Raw genomic sequence first — 23,975 nt, 5'->3', positions numbered from 1 at the left:
CCCCACCATTTCAATTACCTAAATAACATGAACCCATTTTCTTTTTCCTAAACCTGATACACTGCAGTAAGCTATGAGGACAGAGAAGTCTATGGTCAGAGGATTACCTGGACTGCATAAGAAAGCTCGGCCATGTCACGTCTATACCTGTAGTGAGTTTAATACCTGAATGTATAAAGCAGTGGGGGCAAGGTATCAATGAGGGACGGGAGTCCTGATAAAGCATACCTATACCGCCTCGTTCACATCTGCGCCTGATCTCAGTCTATTGGATTTCCGTCTTCTGCAGACAGAAGATGGAGAGCCGACAGACAGTGTCCGGCTGTAAGCACCGGGGAGAGTTTTGTGCTCTCCGCGGCAAAACCGTTTCTTTTTTATTTTTAACTGGACACAAAGTACTGCATGTCCGACTTTGTGTCCGGTTATATAAAAAAAAAAAAAAGTTTTCGCAGCGGAGAGCCCAAAATGCTCAAGGGCGCTCACGGCCGGACGCTTTCCAAACCCATTCAAATGAAAGAGTTTGAAAAACGAATGCAGGTTTCCGACTCCTGTCCAGTTTCGGGCAGAAAACGGAAACCTGCATAATGGAGGCTGGGGTGCAGATGTGAACCCGCCCTAAGGCTTTAATCACACGAACATGAAAAACAGCTGCCAAGTCACAAATCTATTTTCTCACCTTCACTCCAGACAGAAGAACTTCATCTGCGCTTTTCACCATACTCCGGAAGAAGCCGCCAAACATTTCTTTAGTGTTTTTTCTTCTTACACTTAACTAAATGAAATAAGCAATACCTTGTTATATATGAGACACAGTATTCCACCTGTAGATATTTAGGGCGCATGTTAGTATACGTTATGCTTTGTATAGGCAGAGTTGAAGCAGCAACATGACAACTCTGACCAACCTATTGATACATAGATCTACTGTTCCAACCTGGGACCTGGGGGAGGTAGGTGTGTGTGTCTGCGCATATCCATCTACACACACAAACATACATACATACATATACACAGTTCATACCTAGATTTCATTTCACAAAAGATTGTACCAATACAATCAACATTTTGCAAAAAATGTCCAATTTCCTTAAAGGTGATTCCTTAAAGGGATTCTACCATTGAAATGAATTTTTTGGGCGATCACACGTCGGAGTAGCCATTAGAAAGGCTACTCATCTCTTACCTTTAGACGTGGTCTCCGCTACGCAAATCCTTAGAAATACAGTTGTTTTTTTTTTTACCAGTATGCAAATTAGTTCTCTCGCAGCAATGGGGGCGGGCCCCAGCGGTGAAAATGCAATGAGGGCGTCCCCACTGCTGCTCGAGAACACGCTCCAGCGACGCCTCTATCTTCGGCTGGGTCCTCCCCTTCTCTGTCGTCTTCCTTCTGCATCACCTCCGACGCCTGCGCAGTTGGCTCTGCCAGTGAGACACCAGCAGAGCCGAGTGCACATGCCAGCCGGCGGCAATTTTTTGGAGGCCGCTCCGGTATTTCTAAAGGAACGGCGCAGCGGAGACCACGTCTAAAGGAAAGAGACGAATAGCCTTTCTAAAGGCTATTCCGACGTGTGATTGCCCAAAAAATTAATTTCAATGGTAGAATCCCTTTAAAGTTTGCCTGCAGTTTCTTCTCACTTCCTGTATTTCTTCCCCCCTCCCCCCAGCTTGCTGAGTGCAGCACTATGAAGTATCTGCAGATCAGATAATATGCACATGCTTGTAGAGAAGGGACTCAGTGTTATCTATGTGTTTACATAGAGAGATACAGAAAACAAAAAATCTGGGAATAACAATGCTCTGCTAAAAGCTTAAAATCCTTTATTGGTTAAATGGCAACGCATTTCGAAACGCGTGGCCATTTAACCAATAAAGGGTGCATTCACACTACGGAACGCCAGCGTGTATCACAGCCGTACATGCCGGCGTTACAGCAGGGCTGCCGGACACTTCCCATTCATTTCTATGGGAGCCGGCATGCGAGCGCTCCCCATAGAAATGAATGGGCTGCTTCTTTCACTGCGAGCAGTCCCACTGAAGTGAATGGGAAGTGCCGGCGTGTACGGCACGGCATGAGCAGAGCTTGCCGTATACGCCGGCACTTCCCATTCACTTCAATGGGACTGCTTGCAGTGAAAGAAGCAGCCCATTCATTTCTATGGGGAGCGCTCGTATGCCGGCTCCCATAGAAATGAATGGGAAGTGTCCGGCAGCCCTGCTGTAACGCCGGCGTATATGGCTGTGATACACGCTGGCGTTACATAGTGTGAATGCAGCCAAAGGATTATTATTCCCGGATTTTTTTCATTTTCAGTGTCTACATTTACATCAACCACCACCTGTTTGGTCCCCGGGTTTTGCAGCAGCTGTATACAAGTCATAATACGGCTACTATATCGTCTAGTTGAGGCGCTAGTTTTTTATCCTATTACATAGAGAGATAACAGACTCGGGTTTTGTTAGTAAACTGCAATTAGCTGAATTGATTGTCCTGCAGCAGAGCAGTGAGTGACGTCACTTGTCCTGTCTCACAGGTCCTGCGTTATGGTAATGCTGTGTAAACAACGGGAGAAATAAGTTCACATAGCAGGCAAACAAAGCAGCATTTCTAAAGCAAAATATTTGAGAAAAGTCTTCAATTTACATAAGCTACCAGGAGAGAGAGATTCCTTGAGATGGGACAACCCCTTTAATGTGGTCACAGCCTGCTTTATTGGTATGCAGTATCCAATACCGTGTTTACCTTCATACAGACATAGGGCATGGCTTCCTACAGACACAGGGCTTGTCTTCATCATATAACACCCATGTAATTCTTATAGGACATATGAAGTTCATAGAGGGCTTTATGGCAGAGGAGCAAACAGGGAGCTGATCAAGTTCTTATTTGCAAGGGAAAGAGTGCAGCCCCATTCACTGTATAGCAGTGGTCTCAGGAATTGCAGTGCTGCTCCTTTACTTGTATAGGAGAAGTGCTGCACACTCTTCCATCCACTAGCGGCTTCTGGCGCACAAGTTGCTGCATTACCTGATCTATGTGGGGTCCGGGTGTCAAGCCCAGACAGATCACATACTGATGATCTAGCAGAATGGAAAAATTGATTTGGTGCCACAAAACCCCTATAACATGTGCAGTGGTAACTTCCAGGCATCATGAAATACCAAGAATTTCTGCCTAATATGTGACTACAATGTGCTGAGACACTCACCCTGAGAGGATTTTACCAAGTAGAATAAAATATGCAACGGCATGGAAATGTTAGCGACTAAAACTGATGTCTCAGCTTTCATGCTTTACTCTCTACACAGGAAGGAAGGGTGCTTACATCTTGGTCGTATTCCAGGAATATATGGAAGTTGTGGTCTTTGCTCAAGATGGGATGAGAGGCGATCCTCTGGAGGAAGACTTCATGTACTGACACTGTCTTCTTAAAGACCGCCAGATATTCACTGTCAAGACAAGAAAGGCAAAGCTTTAGATTGCAGAGGGACATATCTTACAAATCATACCGTCTATGTGCGTACATGCGTGTTGTGTAATGGCAGTGCTACCGGATGATGTAGTATATGTCTGGCAAGACAATGCCTGTCCAACAAATCCCAAAACTCTGGCTCCCAGGCTTCTTATTGTGTAAAGTCAATCTCTTAAGCCAAAATAACAGTTTCCAAAAATGCGTTCTTTCTATGCCATTAAGTCCGTCTGCTGGCGACTACTCCATAAATACAGCCAGATAATACAGGATAATATAGAAGATAAATGCTAGGAAAAATAGTAATCCGCTACTAAACCCACTCCGTACTTTAGACTTGGTTCGAAGCTGACAAAGAAGTCCTGTTAGAAGAGTTCAAGGAAAGTGTCACATGATTTACCGCATACTGCATTGTCCGCTCCGTAGCCCAGGAAAAAAGCAGCCAAGGTTTATTTTGTGTGCATAACCTACATTAGCCATAGGTTCAATGATTTACCTATATCAGTACTGATAGATGGGGTCAGGGTCTAGCCAAGTTCTGCCCTGACCTATTTCATTATGTTTACAGGTAAGACAATCAACAGAAGTATTACAGAATAGGATAGAGCGACATAAACAACAATGACTGCATGAGAAATGTTAGGCCTCGTTCACACAGGGCACGGGACCACGTATTTTGGTCCTGATTCTGATGCGTCAGAACAGGACCAAAATGCGCCTGCCGCGAATGTCACGGCTTCCGACAGTCGCGGCTTCCCGCTCCTGAGTAGGCCCAAATGAATGGGCCTAGAGTGGAGGATGCTGCCGCGAGGCGGACGCCGGGGCTGACTCGGCCACGAAATCAACCTGAAGAAAGGGCAGCTCGCTTTTTTTTTCCGTGAGCCGGAACATACCGCTCATGGAAAAAAGTAAGCTAGGGCTCTACATAGACCTCTATGGTGAGGGGGCGGATTCTGAGGTGGATTTGGCATCAGAATCCACCCCCTCTTGCCCCGTGTGAACGAGCCCTTAAAGGGTTAAGCACATAAAAACAACAAAGATAGATAGATGAAGCTAGATGAAGCTCACCTCAATACAATGAGCTTTCATATTAAAAAAATATATATATATATACATTTATGAATATACAAAAGAGCAAGCTGGAGCACCAAGGGCAGCTCTAGTGCTCTAAATTGCTAGGCCCGCTGTGCTGTAATTGGCCTCTTTCCCCCTTCCTTGAGTGACAGAAACAGGGGCTAAGCTGTCCTCTCACATTCGCGCAGTGTGCTGTCCAATCGCATGCGCAGAACCGCTCTGATGTTCCCACGTCTGAGCAAGTGTGCTATGCATGCGCAATGTGTCAGTGTGTACCCAGAAGATATTGGACCACTGACCTTCTGTGCATATGGCGATTAGGCAATACACGGTGCAAACGTGAGAATACAGGGCCAGGGGAGGACAACTTAACTCATGTTGTGATGAAGTCATGTTGTCCATCCTTGGTTTCACTGAAGAACTGCACATACACCGGGAGCATCAGAGATGATCTACGTAAATAAAGTTTTTTTTTGTTTAGTTTTTTTTTTTTTTTAAATCACAGGCACGGATGGAGTTAAAACAGGGCGATTTGAGACACCAAACCCCCAATCTGTAAGGACCTGTGGGTGGTATAGTGATCCAAATTGACCTGGCAGGTTCTCTTTAATGAAGATTATAGGGACAGTGAGAAAAAGATTAAAAGGCTCTGGACAGTAAAATTGGGAAGGGGGGAGGGACTTCCTATCTGAACCACCCCTTTACAAAGAATAGGAGTCAGTTCTCCTTCCGACAAAGTAACTGATAATTTCACAACACCTAAGAAACTCAATGGCCAGGAGGGTGTCGGAAATAGTTCCTCTCCCACAAACTTACTGGGTATATTGTAGAGAACCCGGCAACTATAGCTGCTGAATGCCACGTGCAAATGGAAATAGCAATGGAATCTATTTTACTTCATGAAGCCTTAACAACTGGGTGTGGACAGGGCCAGACAGCGTACAAAGCAATAAAATCAAAGAGCTGGCTGACAAAAATTAACTTGTCCTCCATGACCAAAGCCAAGACACAAACAACACGGCAACACACACTGCAACCTTGGGAACTCACAGTCTGCATCTTCAAGAATAAGAAATGTGTCATATATATCGCTCTATTATCCCTATATTTTTATTACACACGCCTGTGCTAAGGTCTTAGGCAAGTGTGGAAAAATAAAAGAGACTGGAGATTGTTCCCACCATCTTTGAGACCTAAGCACAGATCGTCTGTGGATATAGGCTTAGTCAGATCGGTCAGACTCTTCATGTAACCCCAGACAGCCTTTATGTTGAGATCAGGGCTCTGACTTCCTCCAAATTTAGTTTGCAGCAGGACCACAACGCCAAACATAAGGCCCAATGCCAAAAGGAACCATCTTCAGTGTAACAAGGAGTCCTGGAAGTGAAGCTATGACCCCCTCAGGCCTCATTCACATCTGCGTCGGTAATCCGATCAGGGAATCCGCATGTGTACCCCCCGCACAAACAGACTACTGAATGTATTTGCTAGCGCTGTGCAGTGAAAGCACATGGACCCTATAGACTTTAATGGGGTCCATGTGCTTGCCGCGAGATCTCCACAGGGAGCATGCAGACAGGAAAGTACTTCACAATCTACTTTCCTGTCCGCATGACTCGTGTGGAGATCTCGCGGTAAGCACACGGACCCCATTATAGTCTATGGCAGGGGTAGGGAACGTACGGCTCTCCAGCTATTGCAAAACTACAACTCCCAGCATGCATACTTGCTCTGCTGTTCTTGGAACTCCCATGGAAGTGAATGGAGCATGTTGGGAGTTGTAGTTTCACAGCAGCTGGAGAGCCGAAGGTTCCCTACCCCTGGTCTATGGGGTCTACTCCCCGAACAGATTACCAAACGCAGATGTGAACTAAGAATCAGAGCCCTGATCTCATCATAAGATAATTCTTTAATAGTTCCACCATGGGGAAATTACAGCCAGTTGGTCTGGGATTACATGGAGAGAAGGATTTGAGAAAGTCTATACGCACAGAAGATCTGTTCTTAGTTCTCCAAATGGTTTGGAACAACCTCTCTGCCGAGTTACTACAAAAACGGTCTGCGGGTATCTAGAAGGATTGATGGAAGGCAAAGGACAAGCCAAACATTCATGGGATTTAGATTTCTCTTATTCATTCACTTAATAATAACTTTTGTTAATAGTTTTTTCTCGTCCGTTAACACTTCTATTAGTGAATGTATTCTCACTTTGCAGCATTTACTTGTACCTGCCTAACATTTGTACAGTACTGTATATACACAAACCTATAGATAAAAACACACATGCACACTCCGTATGTGACTATAAAGCTCAGATACATACGCTTCTAATTCTTGTTTCATTTTGGCAAATTCATCCTTTGTCATAGAGCCCTCGCCTTCTCCCAATTTCTGCATTTTGTCTCTGGGTCCATCAAAATCAGGTTTTGCAGGAGATGGTGGTATCTACAAGTACAAAAACATTAATACATGCTACTGTACATATAGGACAGTTATTCTATATAGCACACTCTAAATCTATAGAAAAGTATATGGTGGCGTCACACAGATATGGATAAACCAAAGTGGTGTTTCTTTATATCATTCGATACACAACTGAAAATTAAATGTGTTTCTGAACTAACAAAAACTACAGATAAGTACCTTTGGGGCTAGTTCACACGGGGCTAGGGAACGCAAATTTTGATCCCGATTTTGACGTGGGAAGCCGCGTCAGAATAGGACAAAAATGCGCCTGCTGTGACTGTCGTGGCCTCCCACTCCGGAGTAGGCCCAAATGAATGGGCCTAGTCTGGAGGGTGGTGTTGCGAGGCGGACGCCGGGGCTGAATCAGCTGCGGAATCCGCCTGAAGAAAGGGCAGCTCGCTTCTTTTTTCCGCAAGCGGGAACAAACGGCGCTAGCGGTCTACATAGACCTCTATTCTGAGGGGGCGGATTTTGAGGTGGATTTGGCGTCAAAACCCGACCCCTCTTGCCTCGTATGAACGAGCCCTTAAGTGACCTAGATGCTCAACAGAAAATGCCAACATACTATTTATTTTTGATATCTTGCTCAGTGCTGTGCTGTACATGTAGCTAGGCATTGCTATAAGAATGGTTACAATTAAGAACTACATCTCTCATAGCGCCTCTCCCCTTTCACACACCATTTACAAATATGTCCATGTCCCTCTATTTCAAGGTGTAAGGTAATGGTCTAATTGCTTACAGTCTTCACAAACACACCACACATCTGCTACGGTTTACTAGATTCTGCACAACCTACTGCCCAGTATGTGAAACACAATCCTTCTAAAGACAGAGGGTATAGAAGGAGAGAGAGAGCAAGAACAACAAGAGACGCCATCTCGTACTACAGGAGAGGGGCAGCAACCATGTGTTCAGCATACTGGACATCATACAAGCAGGAGATAGACACCAGGTCATGAGAGTGCAGAGCAGACTAGTTTACAGAAGCATCTTAGCTACAAACACATGCATAAGTAAGTGACTAGTCTTTACACTCAGACTGAAATCCCCTGAAATTCAGTAGGCCCCTTGTTGGCTGCACCATGCTGTTAAGGACTCACAATAATTCCGGCATATTCCTCGGTCTCGATAAGCGCATCATGTAGCCAGATGAAGTCTTCATGCTGACGGGTCACAGAGAACTCTGGGCTCTGAAAGGTGTTTAATGTGGTCTGAAATTCAATGAAAGATAATTCAATGAAATCCTGTACCCCACAGGAAGCTTGACACAAAAAAGTCTAAAGAGGAAAACACCTGGCACGATCGCCTGTTAAGAATTACCTTACCTTGGTGTGAACAGTAAACTTGACTTTTTCACGCTCACTTAGTGCATCTGGAATATCAATCTGCAAGGATGGGTCAGTGTTGAGATCTACAGATACAGACCTCACCTGAAAGAATAAGAGTATGATGGATTACTGAAGGGCTGATTTAGGTGACATACACGCAACCCTGTGCCTATAGCTGAGCTGTGATTGAACGGCACATGGATGACATTGTGAGCCACCTAGGCCTCCATTCATTGAGGTCAGTGAGCACGGACTGCAAAATGGACTAGGACCTGTCCTGGTCATGTCTATGGGGCTATATAAATGAATGGGTCAGTGTGCTAGCTGTGAAAAAACATGGCTAGTACACTGACCGTGCACAGTGCTCGCGTGCTTGAGGCCTTAGGGCATCTTGATGGACTATTACACTTGTAACGATGTTCATGTGTGCATATGTATCAATAGGGCCCCCAATTACCTGGCTTATGCCATAGGGGCCCACGCCAGCATGGTATGAGTCAGCATACCTTTTATTTTATACTGTAGTAGACTCACTATTCTATGCAGAAGGATCCAGTAAAACAAGTTTAACTTCAATGCAAGGCCGTTGGTGTTAAATATCATAGGTTATAATATTCATGTGTATGAGACATAAATGGTTCCCTACACACTTTACTGACATACTATCTATACTGGTACACAATGGCTTTGTTATGGGTATGTAAAATCCATATTGGTTGTTATCCATATAACATGTTGCTGTATAGGTAGTGTCCGGAAATCCTCAGAATGTAGATCTGAACCAAAAATCTCTAGTCCAGTGTGATCATAGCCTTAGCTGTCCAGAATTAGCAATGTGGCCTTTCCCAAGTTATGCAATGTCTTTGGCTTCTGGCGCAAGTTTTTAAAGCTATACCAAACTGGAGTCTTATGAGAGAGGAGCTCCCATAATAGATATGTAGAGGGATTTTTTTGATTTTACATTAATAGCCCCATCAGCAGCACCATTAAAGGGGTTGTCCCATCACAAGGATCCTATCTATACTGCTTGTTAATGTGGATGTAAGACGTTTCCTAAATACATTGCTTCAGCAAAACTGCTTTGTTTCTCCACTATCTTACTTTATTCAATTCTTTGTGGCCACAGCCCTGACTTATCTGCTCAAAAGTCAAGTGATGTATCTGCTGCTCTCAGGGGGGAGGGAGGAGGGGCTAAGTGCAGGGAGTGAGCCTGTGTATCTAGCTATTCCTGTGTCTACACCACATGTGACCTAGGTCCTGCTATCAGATAGGGGAGAGGAGCTGCTTTCATTTCTGAACATCTTCTGTTCTCCCAGTTATCAGGCTAGCTAATTCAATTGTGTTCATTATGGCAGAGACAGGCAGTCTCTGTATGTAACACAGAATGGAGTTGCTCCTGCCTGTACTTCATAGTCCAATATTGTGCATATAGTGTTATTTGAGGACCTTTGATGACATCACAGGCACTCCAGCCGCCCCATAGGATCACGCTATGCAGTGGGCGGAGCTACACGATAATTTGGGGGAGGAGCTAAACGACAGGTGGCATGTGAGACCCTGCCCACCAAATGACGCAAGAAGCCAGGAAGAAAGAAAATTTTACAGCAGTGAAGACTGGTGAGTATGTGACGTGGGAATACCCCTTTAAATCTTAAAAATAAAAAACCCTGTAAGGTTAAAGCCCCACATAGCATAAACTCCACAGTAAGAACCACAGCGTTCTACGGTCCCTGCAAAGTGGATAGAGGCAGAATTGAACCTGTGGGAAAACTGCAATGCATTTTTACCACGGTTTTTACCACAGCACTTTTTGGCTGTAGCTCGCTACATGGGGCCTTAACCTAAGCCTCATTCTAAACTTAAAGGGATTCTATCATTAAAATGCCATTTTTTGTCCCTAACATGTAGAAACAGCCTGAAGAAAGGCTATTCTTCTCCGTGCCGCTGTTCGGTAGAAATCCCGTTTTTTTCTATATGCAAAGGAGTTCTCTCGCAGCACTGGGGGCGTCCCCAATGCTGCGAGAGAAATCTCCAGCGCTGCCTCCATCTTCGCCTGGAACGGCCTCTCCCTGCGTTTTCTTCCGATGCTGGCTTCAAACTTCTAGGCATGCGCAGTCGGCTCTGCCGTCAGGCCTCAGGCCGCATTCCCGTAGCAATTTTCCTGTGGACGCTTACACAGTAAACTAGTGTGAGCGGCCATTTTCCTGTGGCTGCTTACACAGTAAGCTGCGGTAAGCAGCCACAAGAAAATGGAGAGGAATCGATGGAAGACTGTCTAAAATACCTCTTCACCGCCATGTGAACAATCCCTTAGGAGTCCAGTGGGTGGTTCTAATTATTGACCAATGGCCAGCTTTGTATACATACTCATAGGGAGAGCAGTCAGTCACTGATAGGACCGCCCACTGGACTCCCAAGCTCAGAATAAGCAGATGTTCAGTATAAGAGGTAATGTATTCATTTTATCTGCATCTGTATTCTGTCCATGGAGATATAATCAGAGTAAGACTCCATTCACATCTATTTTTTTTTTTTTTTTTTATTTCACACCTATTTAGCAAAGCCATTTAGTGGATGCAAAAAAACAGGAACACAAAAACATAAAATACAACGATCTCCATGTAAACTGATGGCCAACTGTTTGCATCAATTTTTTGCACCCTTTAAACCAGGGGTCCTCAAACTTTTTAAACAGTGGGCTGGAGGCAGAGCAGGTCGCACAGACATCGGGAGCGGTGCCCTCCAATAGGTAAAGTGAAGTGCGCTGCATGGCCTGGCCCGAGCTCCCCAGGAGCTTCATTATAAATGCACGCCTGCCGGCGTTGTCGGTGGGGCCAGACAGAAGTGCTTGGCGGGCCGCATGTGGCCCTCGGGCCGCAGTAAAAAAAACCAAAAAAAAAAAAAACCAATGTGATGTGAACGGACCCCAAGTTTTATGAGATAAAGATGGGATCTTAGACATTGTGCAATGTTACAGTCAGCTAGCCCCCAACATAATATCTGCTTAACTCACCAGAAAAGCAGATAAAGAAACTTTGGCTTTGTTTAAGTTACTGCATGCAAAAAAAAAAAAAATAATAATTTTAAAATGAAAGAAAAAAAAAAATCTAAAGAATGCAATGAATCTATCTACAAATCTAGAACTAGAGAAAAGATCGACCATCTTATATCCTGCACCTATCCAGTCCAGCTACGGCAGTGCACATACAACAATAAGGACTGGCAGAACAGGAGTGATAGTCATCAGCAGGGAAATTCACCCAGAAAATACTTCCTGCTTAAAACACTGGATGGAGTGAAAGTTACTGAGCGGAAACCTGAGGTTCACTCAATGTCCATTTCCTTTTCCACTGAAGGCACTAAACAGCTAGAAGTGCTGAATGGAGGAAAAAAAATAGATAAGCTAAAAGAATCAACATCCTAGAAGATAAAGGTCAGGAAACCCATGGATGTACTTAAAGGCACAGCTGACCCTAATCCAGCTCTTCTCTGAAGACACGCTCACATACAGAGGCTTTACCCCGGCTATCTTGCTACACATACGGATCCTTAAACGTTTTAGGAATTTCCGACCTTACTTAAGAGAGTATGGGATATAGAAAAGTTTATTTTTAACTTGCAATGGCCTTTCCTGAAGATATTAAAGGGGCTCTATCAGCAAAATCATGCTGATAGAGCCCCACATATGCATGAATAGCCTTTAAAAAGGCTATTCAGGCACTGTAAATGTTATATTAAACTACCCCCCCCCCCCCTTTTAAAATAATAACCTAAAAAAGAATGTGATCTACTTACCGAACGTGCACGCTGGGCGGGCATTCAGGGTCCGCCGTCTTCTTCATCCACGCCTCCTCTTCCTCCGATGTCCTCCGGTCCGTCCTCCTCTGGCGCTCCCGAACGGACTTTGATAAAAAAAAAAAAAAATGGCCTGGGCGCATGCGGAGTAGCATGCGGCTTCTACTACGGCTACTGCGCATGTGCCCAGGTCATTTTATTTTTTTTTATCAAAGTCCGTTCGGGAGCGCCAGAGGAGGACGGGACCGGAGGACGTCGGAGGAAGAAGAGGCGTGGAAGAAGATGAAGACACACCCTGAATGCCCGCCCACAGTGCACGTTCGGTAAGTAGAGCACATTCTTTTTTAGGTTATTATTTTAAAACGGGGGGGGGGGGGGGGGGGTAGTTTAATATAACTTTTACGGTGCCTGAATAGCCTTTTTAAAGGCTATGCACGCATATGTGGGGCTCTATCAGCATAATTTTGCTGATAGAGCCCCTTTAAAGTATATAGTAGTAAACTTTATAATATATCTTACTAAGGAAATCTGTTTCTCCACTTATACGGCTGCTCTCACCTTCACTCAGTCTGTTTTGTTTTGTTTTCTGTTTTTACATTCAGTCCTTCTTCATAGTCACCTCACAGAAGTCTATGGAGAGGAGCTGTCGAGTTAGGCTGGATTCTCCCATGATAAATACCTCAAGTTGTGGTCCCCCTGGCTCATATTCCAGAAATCCCATTTACTCACAGACTAATCTTCAAGAAGCATAGTCCGTCTTCTTTGGTCCTTCTCCTGCTGTGGCTGCAACTCTAGAACTTGTCTTTTCTGATCTCTCCTTGTTTTCATTCCCCCTCTCCCTTCTCCCTTTCTACCCTAACGGGCCCACTCCAGGTATCAAATTAAATCAAAATGAGTTTTATTTGCATTACCGAAGTAAAAAACATTTGGTGTTGCCAAAGCAAAAAATGGTTGGGGGGGTGGGGTGAAGGGGGTTGGGTATAGGGCGCGTGGGTTGGGGGTTCGAGTGTCCTTAGGGTCTCATTGTTCTTGTTTGGGACGTGTGGGTATCTATTTGGCAGTACCCTACAATTATCTCATGTTACATGTCACTTTGTATATGACAATGTCTACTTGGTGAATTTGTTCTGCATTGACTCAAAACTTAATAAATATGTGATTTACAAGAGAAGTCTATGGAGAGGGAAGGGGGCAGGAAAAGGAAGTTAACTGATTTTAGGGCACCGACTATTGCTCTGCTTTTTAAACTATGTCGCTGATCTACTGATTTAGTCTGTTAAACTTTTTGTATGATCTGCCACATCCTGGTCAATATTTCGGTGTAGTACGGACAGTTAAAGGGGTTTTCTGGGGGGGGGGGGGATGTGATTGATATTGCTCTCTACCTGTATGTGCAGTACAATACTAATACTTTTTCTACCTGTGATATAGGAACTGTACTGCACTACCTATGCGGGTACAAGGGATGGTGGTACTATTTTATTTTTGCCGTTCATTGCTTTTAGTATATAGGACCCCAGGCTAATTCATGATCTATCCCTAGGGCCCCTTCACACGGAGTTTACACTCCGTTTATTCTGTCTACGCTCCGCTCATTTTACACATGTAAAATGTAGTTAGCCATTGAGTTCAATGGCTTGTTCGTATAACGCGCGATTTTTTGCGTGCGCGTAGATGCTCGCTATACGAACAAGCCATTGAACTCAATGGCTAACTACATTTTACATGTGTAAAATAGGGTCTGGTAGTGTGGTGCCCGTCCCTTGTGGGTCTGCTTAGTGTCCCTTACTATGGGTAAGTTTCAGTGTGTGATACTTCTATATGGATAAAAAGTTTACTATAGATCCATTAGTCCTTTTGTACTTACAGTGAGTCATATTACAATGGATACCTAGTTACCGGGTTGTATACAATATTGTTAGTATTGTTTGCACTTGCTACAATCCTGTTCTTTACATGTTACCATATATGCGAATTATTTTCACACATGTATTGAATCTCAGGTGAGATCATATCATAGCTATATGCATTTTAGTTTTATAGCAACTCAGCAGTATCTTCAGGGACCTTCATTCCAGCTGGCATTTCACAACACCCAGCTTTCTTGTACTTGTACTTCTTTGTCCTTTTTAGTGTCCATATATCTTGTTTGTATTTTGTATATTGTTATTTAATAAAATTGTGAAATTTTAACATTATACTATGTGTATTGATGTTACAATATTTATATACCAGATGTCATACTTACCTTGTTTGTGGTTTGTCAGAATACACAGAGCGTAAACTCCGTGTGAAGGGGCTCTAAGATCAGTTAAAGACTGGCAGGGAATCCACACCCAGGACCCCGGCTGATCAGCTGTTTGACGAGTCTACATCTTCGGGTGAGCACTGTGGCCTCGTCAGTAATTACCAATCATACATTTGATTGGGGGTTTGGAAAGGGGACGCAATGACACCTAGACGGGTGAATGGATTTGGCTGAAATTGCGCACATACATACTTTGGGTCCCGGATTGAACGATAGGCTACATGGAATTCCCGTACACCACCGCAATTCACTCCCGTGACCGATGCTTTTAACTTTTGAATTCGCTGCAGGACCTGGGACGCTGTACGACCTGGGATGACGTCATCCCAGTCCCATCAGCAGCTCACCTGGATGGGTGCCGCTTCTCTATGTGGGCGGAGCTATCGGCCGGCGTCCACAAGAACCGGCTCTCAGAGGTCCAGAGCGTCCTGAACCAGCGCCCGTACTCTGGGGCAGCGAGAAGTGCGTACGCTACCCCGCCTGTGTGGGCTTACCACAGGACCGCAGTGCTCTGCCACGGCCGGACAGGGGGTCGCCTGCGCCACGGTCTGGAACGCCGGTTCAGCCTGCTATCCCGTGGCGGCTGTGGCCTCTGCATGTCCATCGGGGATGTCGCCGATGTCTGCTCAGGGCTATCTACAGTGTCATTCGGCCGCAGGAGAAGGGTTGTGATGACAGGCGAGATAGGAGACTTTGAGAAGGGAGAGGGGTGGGGTGTTGGGAGTGAGGAGGTTGCTGGTCCAGTGGGGGACATGGGAATGGGGGGGCCTGGGCAGGTAAACCCGGGGGCCCCTGGAAGGGGGACAGGGCCGCCATAGCGCCCACAGATGGAATGGGGGCACATGGCTTGCCGCGGAAGGAGGGCCCTCATAGGCACCCCTGTAACATCGGTGCACGGGGAGCCCGGGGTTTGGTGAGGCCATGGGCACAGGTTGGTGGGGGGAAAGGTGACACAGGGTCTGGGGGGGGGGGGAAGGGGTCACTGGGTAGGTAAGACAGGAAAGGGGGCATGGGGTGGTGGGAAAAAGGGGGCACGGGGTAGGTAACACGGGGGGAATGGGGTTGGGGGGGTAGGGGACACGGAGCTAGGGGGGGAGGGGACATGGGGCTAGGGGGGAAAAGGGGCACGGGGTAGGAGAAAGAAGCAAGCACATGAGGGAGTGGGTAGGAAAAAAGGGGGTTGGCGGGCGCCAGGGGGAGATGAGGAAGCCGCTGTGGACACAAGGCAAAAGAAGAAGCCTGCGCGGCGCTACAGGTGGGTCGCGCAGGGGGTCAGGGTTCCGCGGACGAAGTCGCAGGTACTGCTAGTAGCTATATAATTCATATAGTGCCACCCAGTCCAATCTATAGATTATAGATTTATTCTTCAATTTTCTTCCTCGATATACAAGTTAGTTTGCCGAACAGGTAAATTATTCTCAAATTACAATGGTCATTATGACCAACAAAAAGCACATGGACACAAGTAGTAAAATGGTCCTAATGGTTATCATTAAGAGTTAAATTAAGAATATTTCCTGAAATAACAGAAATGCTCATCAACTCCGGAAAGCGCACCAGATAAATCTGTAAAATAGTTATGACAGGATCTCACAGCTACTTCCAGGCTGATAGAAATATCCCTTCTTCCCACCTACTACGAGGCAAATTCCCAGCAATTAAAAAAAATTTAATTTTTTTTTAGAAAACTTCTGATTTCCCCATCAGTGATGTCAGAGCGAGATTTCTCACAGACATCAGCTAAACCTGAGACACTGTAGTAGACAACAATCCATCCAAGACTGACGGAGAGACTCTGCACACCAAGGCACAGATATACTACAAATATCCCCAATTCAAGGTTTGGAGCCATTATACCCCAGGAATGGCATCATATCAAACATGCATAAGGTGATAGCGTAGGAAGGCTGGACAAATCATCGAAAGTCAAAGGATTATATCAATTATTCCGCATCCATGCCATCCTGTGTGCCACCGTCACCAACTGTGCCCTATATGCTCCAAACTGCTGATACGATAATGACCAAAGCCAAAATTCGTTGGCATGTAAATATGGGATGGTCCGAAAACCGGTCATTAATTAAGGTAAAGTGTTCATTTAGTCATCACAATCGCCCAGCCATAGTAGGAGGTCTCCTACAGGTAGTCACCCACAGGTTAAGCTTACACGTAACAGCCATAGCTGTAATTCAACTTACAACTAGAATTTAAAGGAGTTTTCCCATAACATAATCCTTTTGAAACACACAACAACCCCCCCACACACACACCAATACACACACACGTAGCGGGATGTCTGATCACTAGCTAAGGGGGTCCCCAAGTCCTCCAATTTGCTACCATTCATGACTATGGTGAGGAGACTGAATGGAGCGGTGGTCAGGAGTACAGAGTCCTTCCTTATTAAATTCTACCCTGGAAGCTTTATCAAAGGCTCTAAGGCCTAACACATGACTGATAATGCAGGCCGATACACTCCGAGGGGTGTCCGATACTCCATTCCGTTTCAATGATTACAGAGCAGGTCCCATCTTGTTCCGTATCAGAACAGATTGGAAGAACTCAGAGGCGAATGCATCATGGAAGGCAGTCAGTTGACACTTCCGTGAGGTCCACCTCGATCATCAAGACGATCTGGTCTCTTAATAAGTTGACAACGTAGATTTCCGAGATAAATAAGATTTGTTTTCTGGAACCCCGATGATAACATTAGCAGAGTAGACAGGGATGTCACAAGTCTATGTAATGCTTTCCTTGCTGCCACTACGGCAATCTCTGGCGTCACAGAGTCCACTTTACTCCTTCTGCAGGTCCATAGAGTAAAGCAGAGTCAGTCATGTGACGAGAGTCGAAGCCTCAGCAGAGAAGGCAGAAGAACAAGGGCTCCGGCCTACCCCGCTGTGCTCTACGGAGCCAAATGTCAGGGCTCCGGGGAAGTTTCTTATAGGTTAGTAATAAAGCTTATTGAATCCAGGGAATACACTCATAAGCTTTATTTTTCCTTGCATAGCTCCTGCAAAAGGGTTAAAAAGTGATTTAACATGCAAACACTACTTTGATTCTATCCCTCATTCATTTTCCATGCGGGGTCCAGCTTCACTGTCATTCAGCCCTCCTGGGAAACCTTCCAAGTCATTTACTTTATCTGATGATCACCGGGATGAGATTGGGTTACCATTACAAGTCAGCCTGAGGTCTGCTCTTCAGCAAACGGTTCAGTCGCCGGAACAAAGGAAGAAGATATTCTCGGAAGTGTTCCTCCTATTCTACATAATCTCCTAAATCTACTGATGCCTAGTTTATACAAGTTCCCGAGTTAATACTTTAGGGTCCACCTAGACAACACAAATCCGAGAAATACTGGGAATTTCTTCAAGGGAGGGCAAGGCTACCGTGACTCCTTCCAACTAGAAGAACCTCGGCCAAATCCCCTTTGTCTGGCTCCTAGACAGTGAAATTTACTTTTAAGTTGAATGGGAAGGAATACTACTTAAACGCTCTTGCGTTACATAACCAAATAGTTACTTGAATGCGAGATTTATCAGATTTCCTTAATATAGAAGTCATTCGAAGCTTTTGTTACGCAAGCTGTGAATATTTTCTGGTCACATCCAATTTTTACAAGTTTCTAAGTAGGGCTGTGCGAAAAATAGCCAAAACCAAATGTCAACCAAGGTAACAGACGTGATTTTGTTCCCGATCGGGTATTATAGATTCATTCGGACCAACATGTCTGAATAATAACTGCTTGTATTATATTCTCACGTCTTAAGAACCCCCCCCCCCTTCATGACCTGGAAAGTTGATGAAACATAAAAAGTGATGTTACTCACCTCTCCAGCTCCCTGGTCTCTTGCTGTGGTGATGTCAGAGACTGTGAGGCCTGTGATTGGGCCTTAGCAGGTCACATGGTGTCATGACACAGACTAAAATCATGAAGCTGCTTGACCTATGTGACCTCGGTGATCCTTGATGTCAGGCACAAGCGCTGAAGACAACAGGGAGTTGCTCCAGAGCCCTGAAGAGGTGAGTAATACTGTTTAATGTTTGATCACATCCCCAGACCTCCATTCTGAAGAGGCCATGGAGTAGAAAAGCAGTTTCAGTTGGGCCATGTTTGGTCTGAACGAAACCGCCAGGCAGATCTTGCGAGGTTCGCCCAACACATGCTTGTACTGTAAAAGGGGTGTGGTTTCAGGGGGCATAACCCAAATAATGGCAATTTTGATTTAGGTCATAATCGCTCAGCCCTAATTCTAAGTATAGACTCAAGAGATTTTAGTAACATGAGAGGGTTCTTCAGGAGGCTGAGATTTTTACTTGGACAACATGCAACATTCCTTGTCCCCTTTCCTCCACATAGCCATGTAGGACAGACCTTCCTGTGCCAATACATTTTCCATTCTAAGCTATATGAAGAATATGCAAATCCGCCTTCCATGATGTAATTAGGAAGACATTTGCTGCCTCATTGTTGCAAACCAATAGAGGGCGCTCACTGGAATGTGCAAGCCTGTCTTAAGACAGGATTCCAGTGAAATAACCCAATAATGGCTGCTCCCTTTAGCCTCATGCCCGACCTTCCAAGAGGCCTTTGTTTAGCAATGACGCTGGGATTATTACCAGGTTATAGTCTCTCAATCGAGGACAGCTGTTTCGATCTGGTTGGATCTCATCAGCCCGATGTAGAGAGGACTATAACCTGGTAGAGGTGAGAGGCTTAGACAGGGTTCGGGGGATATTGTCACTCCTTAGGGAGAGACCACCATATAGGTGTGTGGAGACTTGTTAAGCCTTTAGCACTCCACTTTGCAAGGAACTATGGGAAGAATATGCAAATCCGCCTTCCATTCTAAGCTATATACAGTAATAGTCTACTAGTGCTTATAGATATCGGGTATTCTTTAGTAATCGGGGGGGGGGGTTATAGTGGTTCCTCAAATTACTATACAATATTTCGTCAAACAATGGTCTCTTTTCTGTATAAGTGAATAGTAACGCCTCTCTACAGTACAGTGCAGTACTACATGTTCTGCATCGCATTTAACCGCTGCCTTGAGCTACTCCTCTGGACAATGGATGACAGCAGCTCCATGATATTTCTCAGGTGCACTGTGTATACTTTTCAGGACCCTGAGGCTGCCTCAGTTTCCAGACCAAAAAACAGTTAGCTGCGACTGGATGCCAGTGCAGTCGCGCACTCCGTTCTGGATTAGGCCCAATGAATGGACATAGTCGGGAGGAGGGAGAGTCTTGAGGTGGATTCGCCTCGTGTGTCGCTTCTTTTTTTCCGGGAGCCAGAACAAACGGCTCCCAGAAAAAAGAACTGACCAGCTCCCGTTGATTTCAATGGGAGCCATCTTTTTGGTCAGGATTTTGAGGTGGATACGGCATCAAAATCCTGACCAAAATACCCTGTGTGAACTTAGCCTAAGGGTCAATGCACACAGAGTTTTTTGGCAAGGATTTTGACGCTGAATCCGCCTCACCATAGAGTTCTATGTATTCCGCCAGCTTTTTTTTTCCCCCGCTAGCGGAAAAAAGAAGTGAGTTGATCTTTCTTCAGGCGGATTCCGCCTCAAAAAACCAATGAGAGTCAATGGGAGACGGAAAAACTTTGAGCGGTTTTTGAAGCTTTTTTTTTTTTTTTTTTACACTATTTTTGTAAAAACCGGTAATGTTTTTTTTCAAGATCCATACCCTGTGCTGGAGGAAAAAATAAAATAATTAAAAAAAGTCTCAAAAGACGCTCCAAAAACCGCTTCAAAAAACCATTCCCTAATTCCTGAAGTGGATTTTTTCCGCTCCAAAATCCTCACCAAAAAACTGTGTGCATTGTCTTTTCTGGAAATTTGACCGATCTCTGACGACTTATTTAATGTAGTTGTTGCTTATATGATAATATTAAAACCGTTCAACCCAATGTTTGTCTCCACCACAAGCCCTGATAACACAGCTACATCCTCAAAGAACGTAGAAGATAATAACACACCCTACAAAATATACTGAACGTGCCTAGCTATAAGGAAAAGCCCTGGCCTATAACCGGGAATGTGTATTTACGAATACTGCACATTCGAGTTCTACCAAAGCCTCAAATCCCTTCCTTTTCCACTCATTTTTCATCCCATCATGCAATCGGTGCAATCTCAAGAATGCCAAGAATGTTGTTTGGGTCAGATTTTAGAAAAGGAGATAAGGATCAACCCCATGACACAAATACAACCAAATTTAGGACTTCTCTTAGTCTAGGTCATCTGTGTTAGCAAATTATAGAAGACCAGTGACATATCCAAGGATTAGAGATTTGGGACATATAAACCACGCTATAGGGTGTGATATTAGGATGGCACGTGACAAGGCACCCTGCATATCTAACAGTAATGTTTACTATGTACCAGACATCTGTTTCCCATAAGAGTTCAATGACCACGGCGCTCAGCGTGTTTCCTGGCAGATGGCTATCCGCCCCTGTCTTGTAATAGGAGGGAGCAAAAGCAACAAACTCTACAACTACTGAAGGCGTGCATGGGAGCAATGAGGATTTACTGCAGAATATCGCAGGCAAATATGTGAGAGGCTCAGTGGATCTAGAGAAGGCCTGCATGGACAGCCGGGACATCAGGGAGACCGAGCCTTCCAGGATCCAAAGTCTTTAAAGGGGTGACGCCAATGGGTTGTATCCATGGTAAAGGTGATAAATGACTGATCGCTGGAAGCCAACCATTGATTTCGGCTGGGGAGGCAGAGATTTTGGCTACCAAGCAAATATTGCAATTTCAACAGGCCTGTGGCGTGTGGCCCAAGGCTTCATACGCATGGGCAAATAGTCCGAAAAACCTAAACCTTATGTTGCCATATTTCCAAACTGAATATGGTCTCGAGACAGAGACTACATCATGGTGATCTCTTGTTGTTCCTGCCTCCCCGTGACTATTACATATGGTGAATATAGAAATCAATGATAAAGTCAACTGCACCATATTAGATCGCTACTATTTTTGGCTTAAACACCCCCCCCCCCCCCCCCCCGCAAAAATGATAAATTGCACAAGAGTCCCAAATCACAATGTGCATTGTAGTCTAAGACTTCATGCACGTGACTGAATGCGCGGCCCAAGGGTGTTCCCATGGCCTGTTCCGTTAGAAGATTTTATAAGACCTGCTCTATAAATATTGCAACACAGTTCTACTGTACACTAGTACACTCGGCCGTGTGAATGATCAACCTCACTGACAGTCACAATATTTTGACGCCACAACTTTTTTGTTGTGCAACGAAGAGTGCGCCATTTATAATCCTGTCCTGTTGTATCCACATATGCAAAGTGGTTTTTGCTGCAACACCCAACACCCAATGGACACCAGTTCTTCAGGTTCTATCTTGGAATTGGTCACTCTGACAAGAAAAACAAGTGTGTCAATGTTGGGACAACCCCTACAAGTAATATGGTTATGGCTGGGACTACACGACAACAATGGCAGCAACCCCACAGTGGAGCCCTGGTCACACAAGTGTACTAATGATTCATACACGGAAGCTTTCAGACCCCAGTTCTCCTCATTGCTGGGGGTCCAACATTTATTCTCTGTCGTGTGGAAAGGGGACATGGACGCTGATTTTGACAGCTGATTTCGCGGCCAAATCAGCCTCCATAAAATGTAGCCCTATGTGAATTGCTAGCTTTTTTTTTTTCTGCTAGCTTTTTTTATTGCTAGCTTTTTTTGCTAGCAGAAAAAGAAGCAACATGACCTTTCTTCAGGCGTTTAACGCCTGAAAAAATGAATAGGAGTCTATGAGGCACTGAAAAAAACGCTAGCAGTTTTTGGTCGCTTATTTTTGCAGCTGTTTTGGCAAAAACAGCGACTGAAACCGCTAGCGGTTTTTTTTATCATGTACTTTTTTGTAGTGCAAAAAAAAAAAAGCTTAAAAAAAACAGTGACTGAAAAAGCGTCAAAAACAGTGTCAAAAACAGCATCCAATGCAAAAAACAGTGTCCAAAAAAAGCGACGCTGAAAAATCAGTGACAAAATCAGCTAGCTTTTTTCACGTGTGAACTAAGCCTTAAAGTCAGGCCACATTCTGGACTAGTTTATACTGCAAAGCCATGTCCTTTTGTCTATACATAGCTGAAAAGTGTCCATTGTGTCGGTATCCTCTCCTTATAACGCATTTACGAAATGAAGATCTAAAATAAGATGCAACTTTTTGTGCCAAACTACACAGGTTTTGGCAGGCACTAGGCCAGAATTCAGGGGCCGCCACGACAGTAAATGTGGGTCATTGTCTGTTAATAAGTAGCACAGTCTCACAGCTCAGGTGCTTTCATGTTCTCACATGACTGGTGACTAGAGGAAGACTAACCATGCCACACCTAGTCACACTTCACTGGTATTATCACCAACAGCCGGTATATATACAAGCACATCAAAGCCGTAATGTAACCTATTACTAGCATCAAAAATGGATAGAATATATTGTTGTGCCTTGTAATGGGCACTAACACCTAGGACAGGGACGGAGTGTGTACACAAAGGCCAAGGCAAAGTATATGACTGAGAAGTCATGTGTCATTTGTAATCAAAAATCTATAAGTACAGTAACACTGTGGTTGTGTAAGGCGGTGGGTCCTAAAGCGCCCCTCTCCCTAGTGTCAGAGTGACATGACACATTGCCAGGTAACCCTACCTTAAAGGGATCCTATCATTAAAACAAAATATTTTTCACTAACTGTGTAAGCGGTCATTTTGTTGTTGCTGGCAGACATGCGCAGTCGGCTTTGCCCTAGGCCCGAGGCCTAGAAGTTTGAAGCTAGCGCTGGAAGAAGACGCAAAGAAGACCCGTTCCTGAAGAAGATGGAGGCGGTGCTGGAGAGTTCTCTCGCAGCATTGTAGCCGCCCCCAGTGCTGTTTGAGCGCTGGGGCCCGCCCCCAGTGCTGTGAGAGAACTCATTTGCATACAAACGAAAACCGGGATTTCTACCGAATGACGGTACAGAGAAGACATCTAAAGGTAGGAGAAGAATAGCCTTTCTTAAGGCTATTCCAACGTGTTACAAAGAAAAAAAATTGAGTTATAGGATCCCTTTAAATGCAGTTTGGATTAAACATATGACACAAGGTCTTATTTTCAACCCTTTTGCCCTAAAAGTGGACAGATAGCTGTGGCTTAAAGGGGTTTCTACAAATTTCGGAAATAAGTTAAAAGAAAAAAAAAAACAACAAAGCAGACTTACCTCCTGTTTTCCCTGGCTGCTCCACTATTGGTGTGTGTTCACAGGACTGCAGTCATGACATCATACCAGCAGTGTAGCGATGACATCATACCAGCAGTGTGGCGATGACATCATACCAGCAGTGTGGCGATGACATCATACCAGCAGTGTGGCAATGACATCATACCAGCAGTGTGGCGATGACATCATACCAGCAGTGTGGCGATGACATCATACCAGCAGTGTGGCGATGACATCATACCAGCACTGTGGCGATGACATCATACCAGCACTGTGGCGATGACATCATACCAGCACT

The 23,975-nt window shown here is 44.8% G+C and overlaps 2 protein-coding genes across 2 annotated transcripts in view; both read right to left on the bottom strand.

The window, feature by feature from the left end:
* Positions 1–23,975, bottom strand: part of LOC142197275 (cystatin-like) — a 376,276-nt gene that overhangs the window by 265,662 nt on the left and 86,639 nt on the right. The window lies entirely within an intron of this gene.
* SNX5 (sorting nexin 5) overlaps positions 1–23,975 on the bottom strand; it is a 41,381-nt gene that overhangs the window by 15,478 nt on the left and 1,928 nt on the right. Inside the window, exons 2-6 of the mRNA XM_075267432.1 lie at positions 8,336–8,440; positions 8,111–8,221; positions 6,865–6,986; positions 3,324–3,447; positions 677–772 (exon numbers count right to left, since the gene is read on the bottom strand). Coding sequence (XP_075123533.1) covers positions 677–772; positions 3,324–3,447; positions 6,865–6,986; positions 8,111–8,221; positions 8,336–8,440 — 558 coding nt within the window. The remainder of the gene's footprint in view (positions 1–676; positions 773–3,323; positions 3,448–6,864; positions 6,987–8,110; positions 8,222–8,335; positions 8,441–23,975) is intronic.

This window comes from Leptodactylus fuscus, chromosome 3, assembly GCF_031893055.1.
Source record: "Leptodactylus fuscus isolate aLepFus1 chromosome 3, aLepFus1.hap2, whole genome shotgun sequence".
Classification (NCBI taxonomy): Eukaryota; Metazoa; Chordata; class Amphibia; order Anura; family Leptodactylidae; genus Leptodactylus; species Leptodactylus fuscus.
Note: the sequence above shows the minus strand (reverse complement) of the source record. Positions and strands in the feature narration are given on the sequence as shown.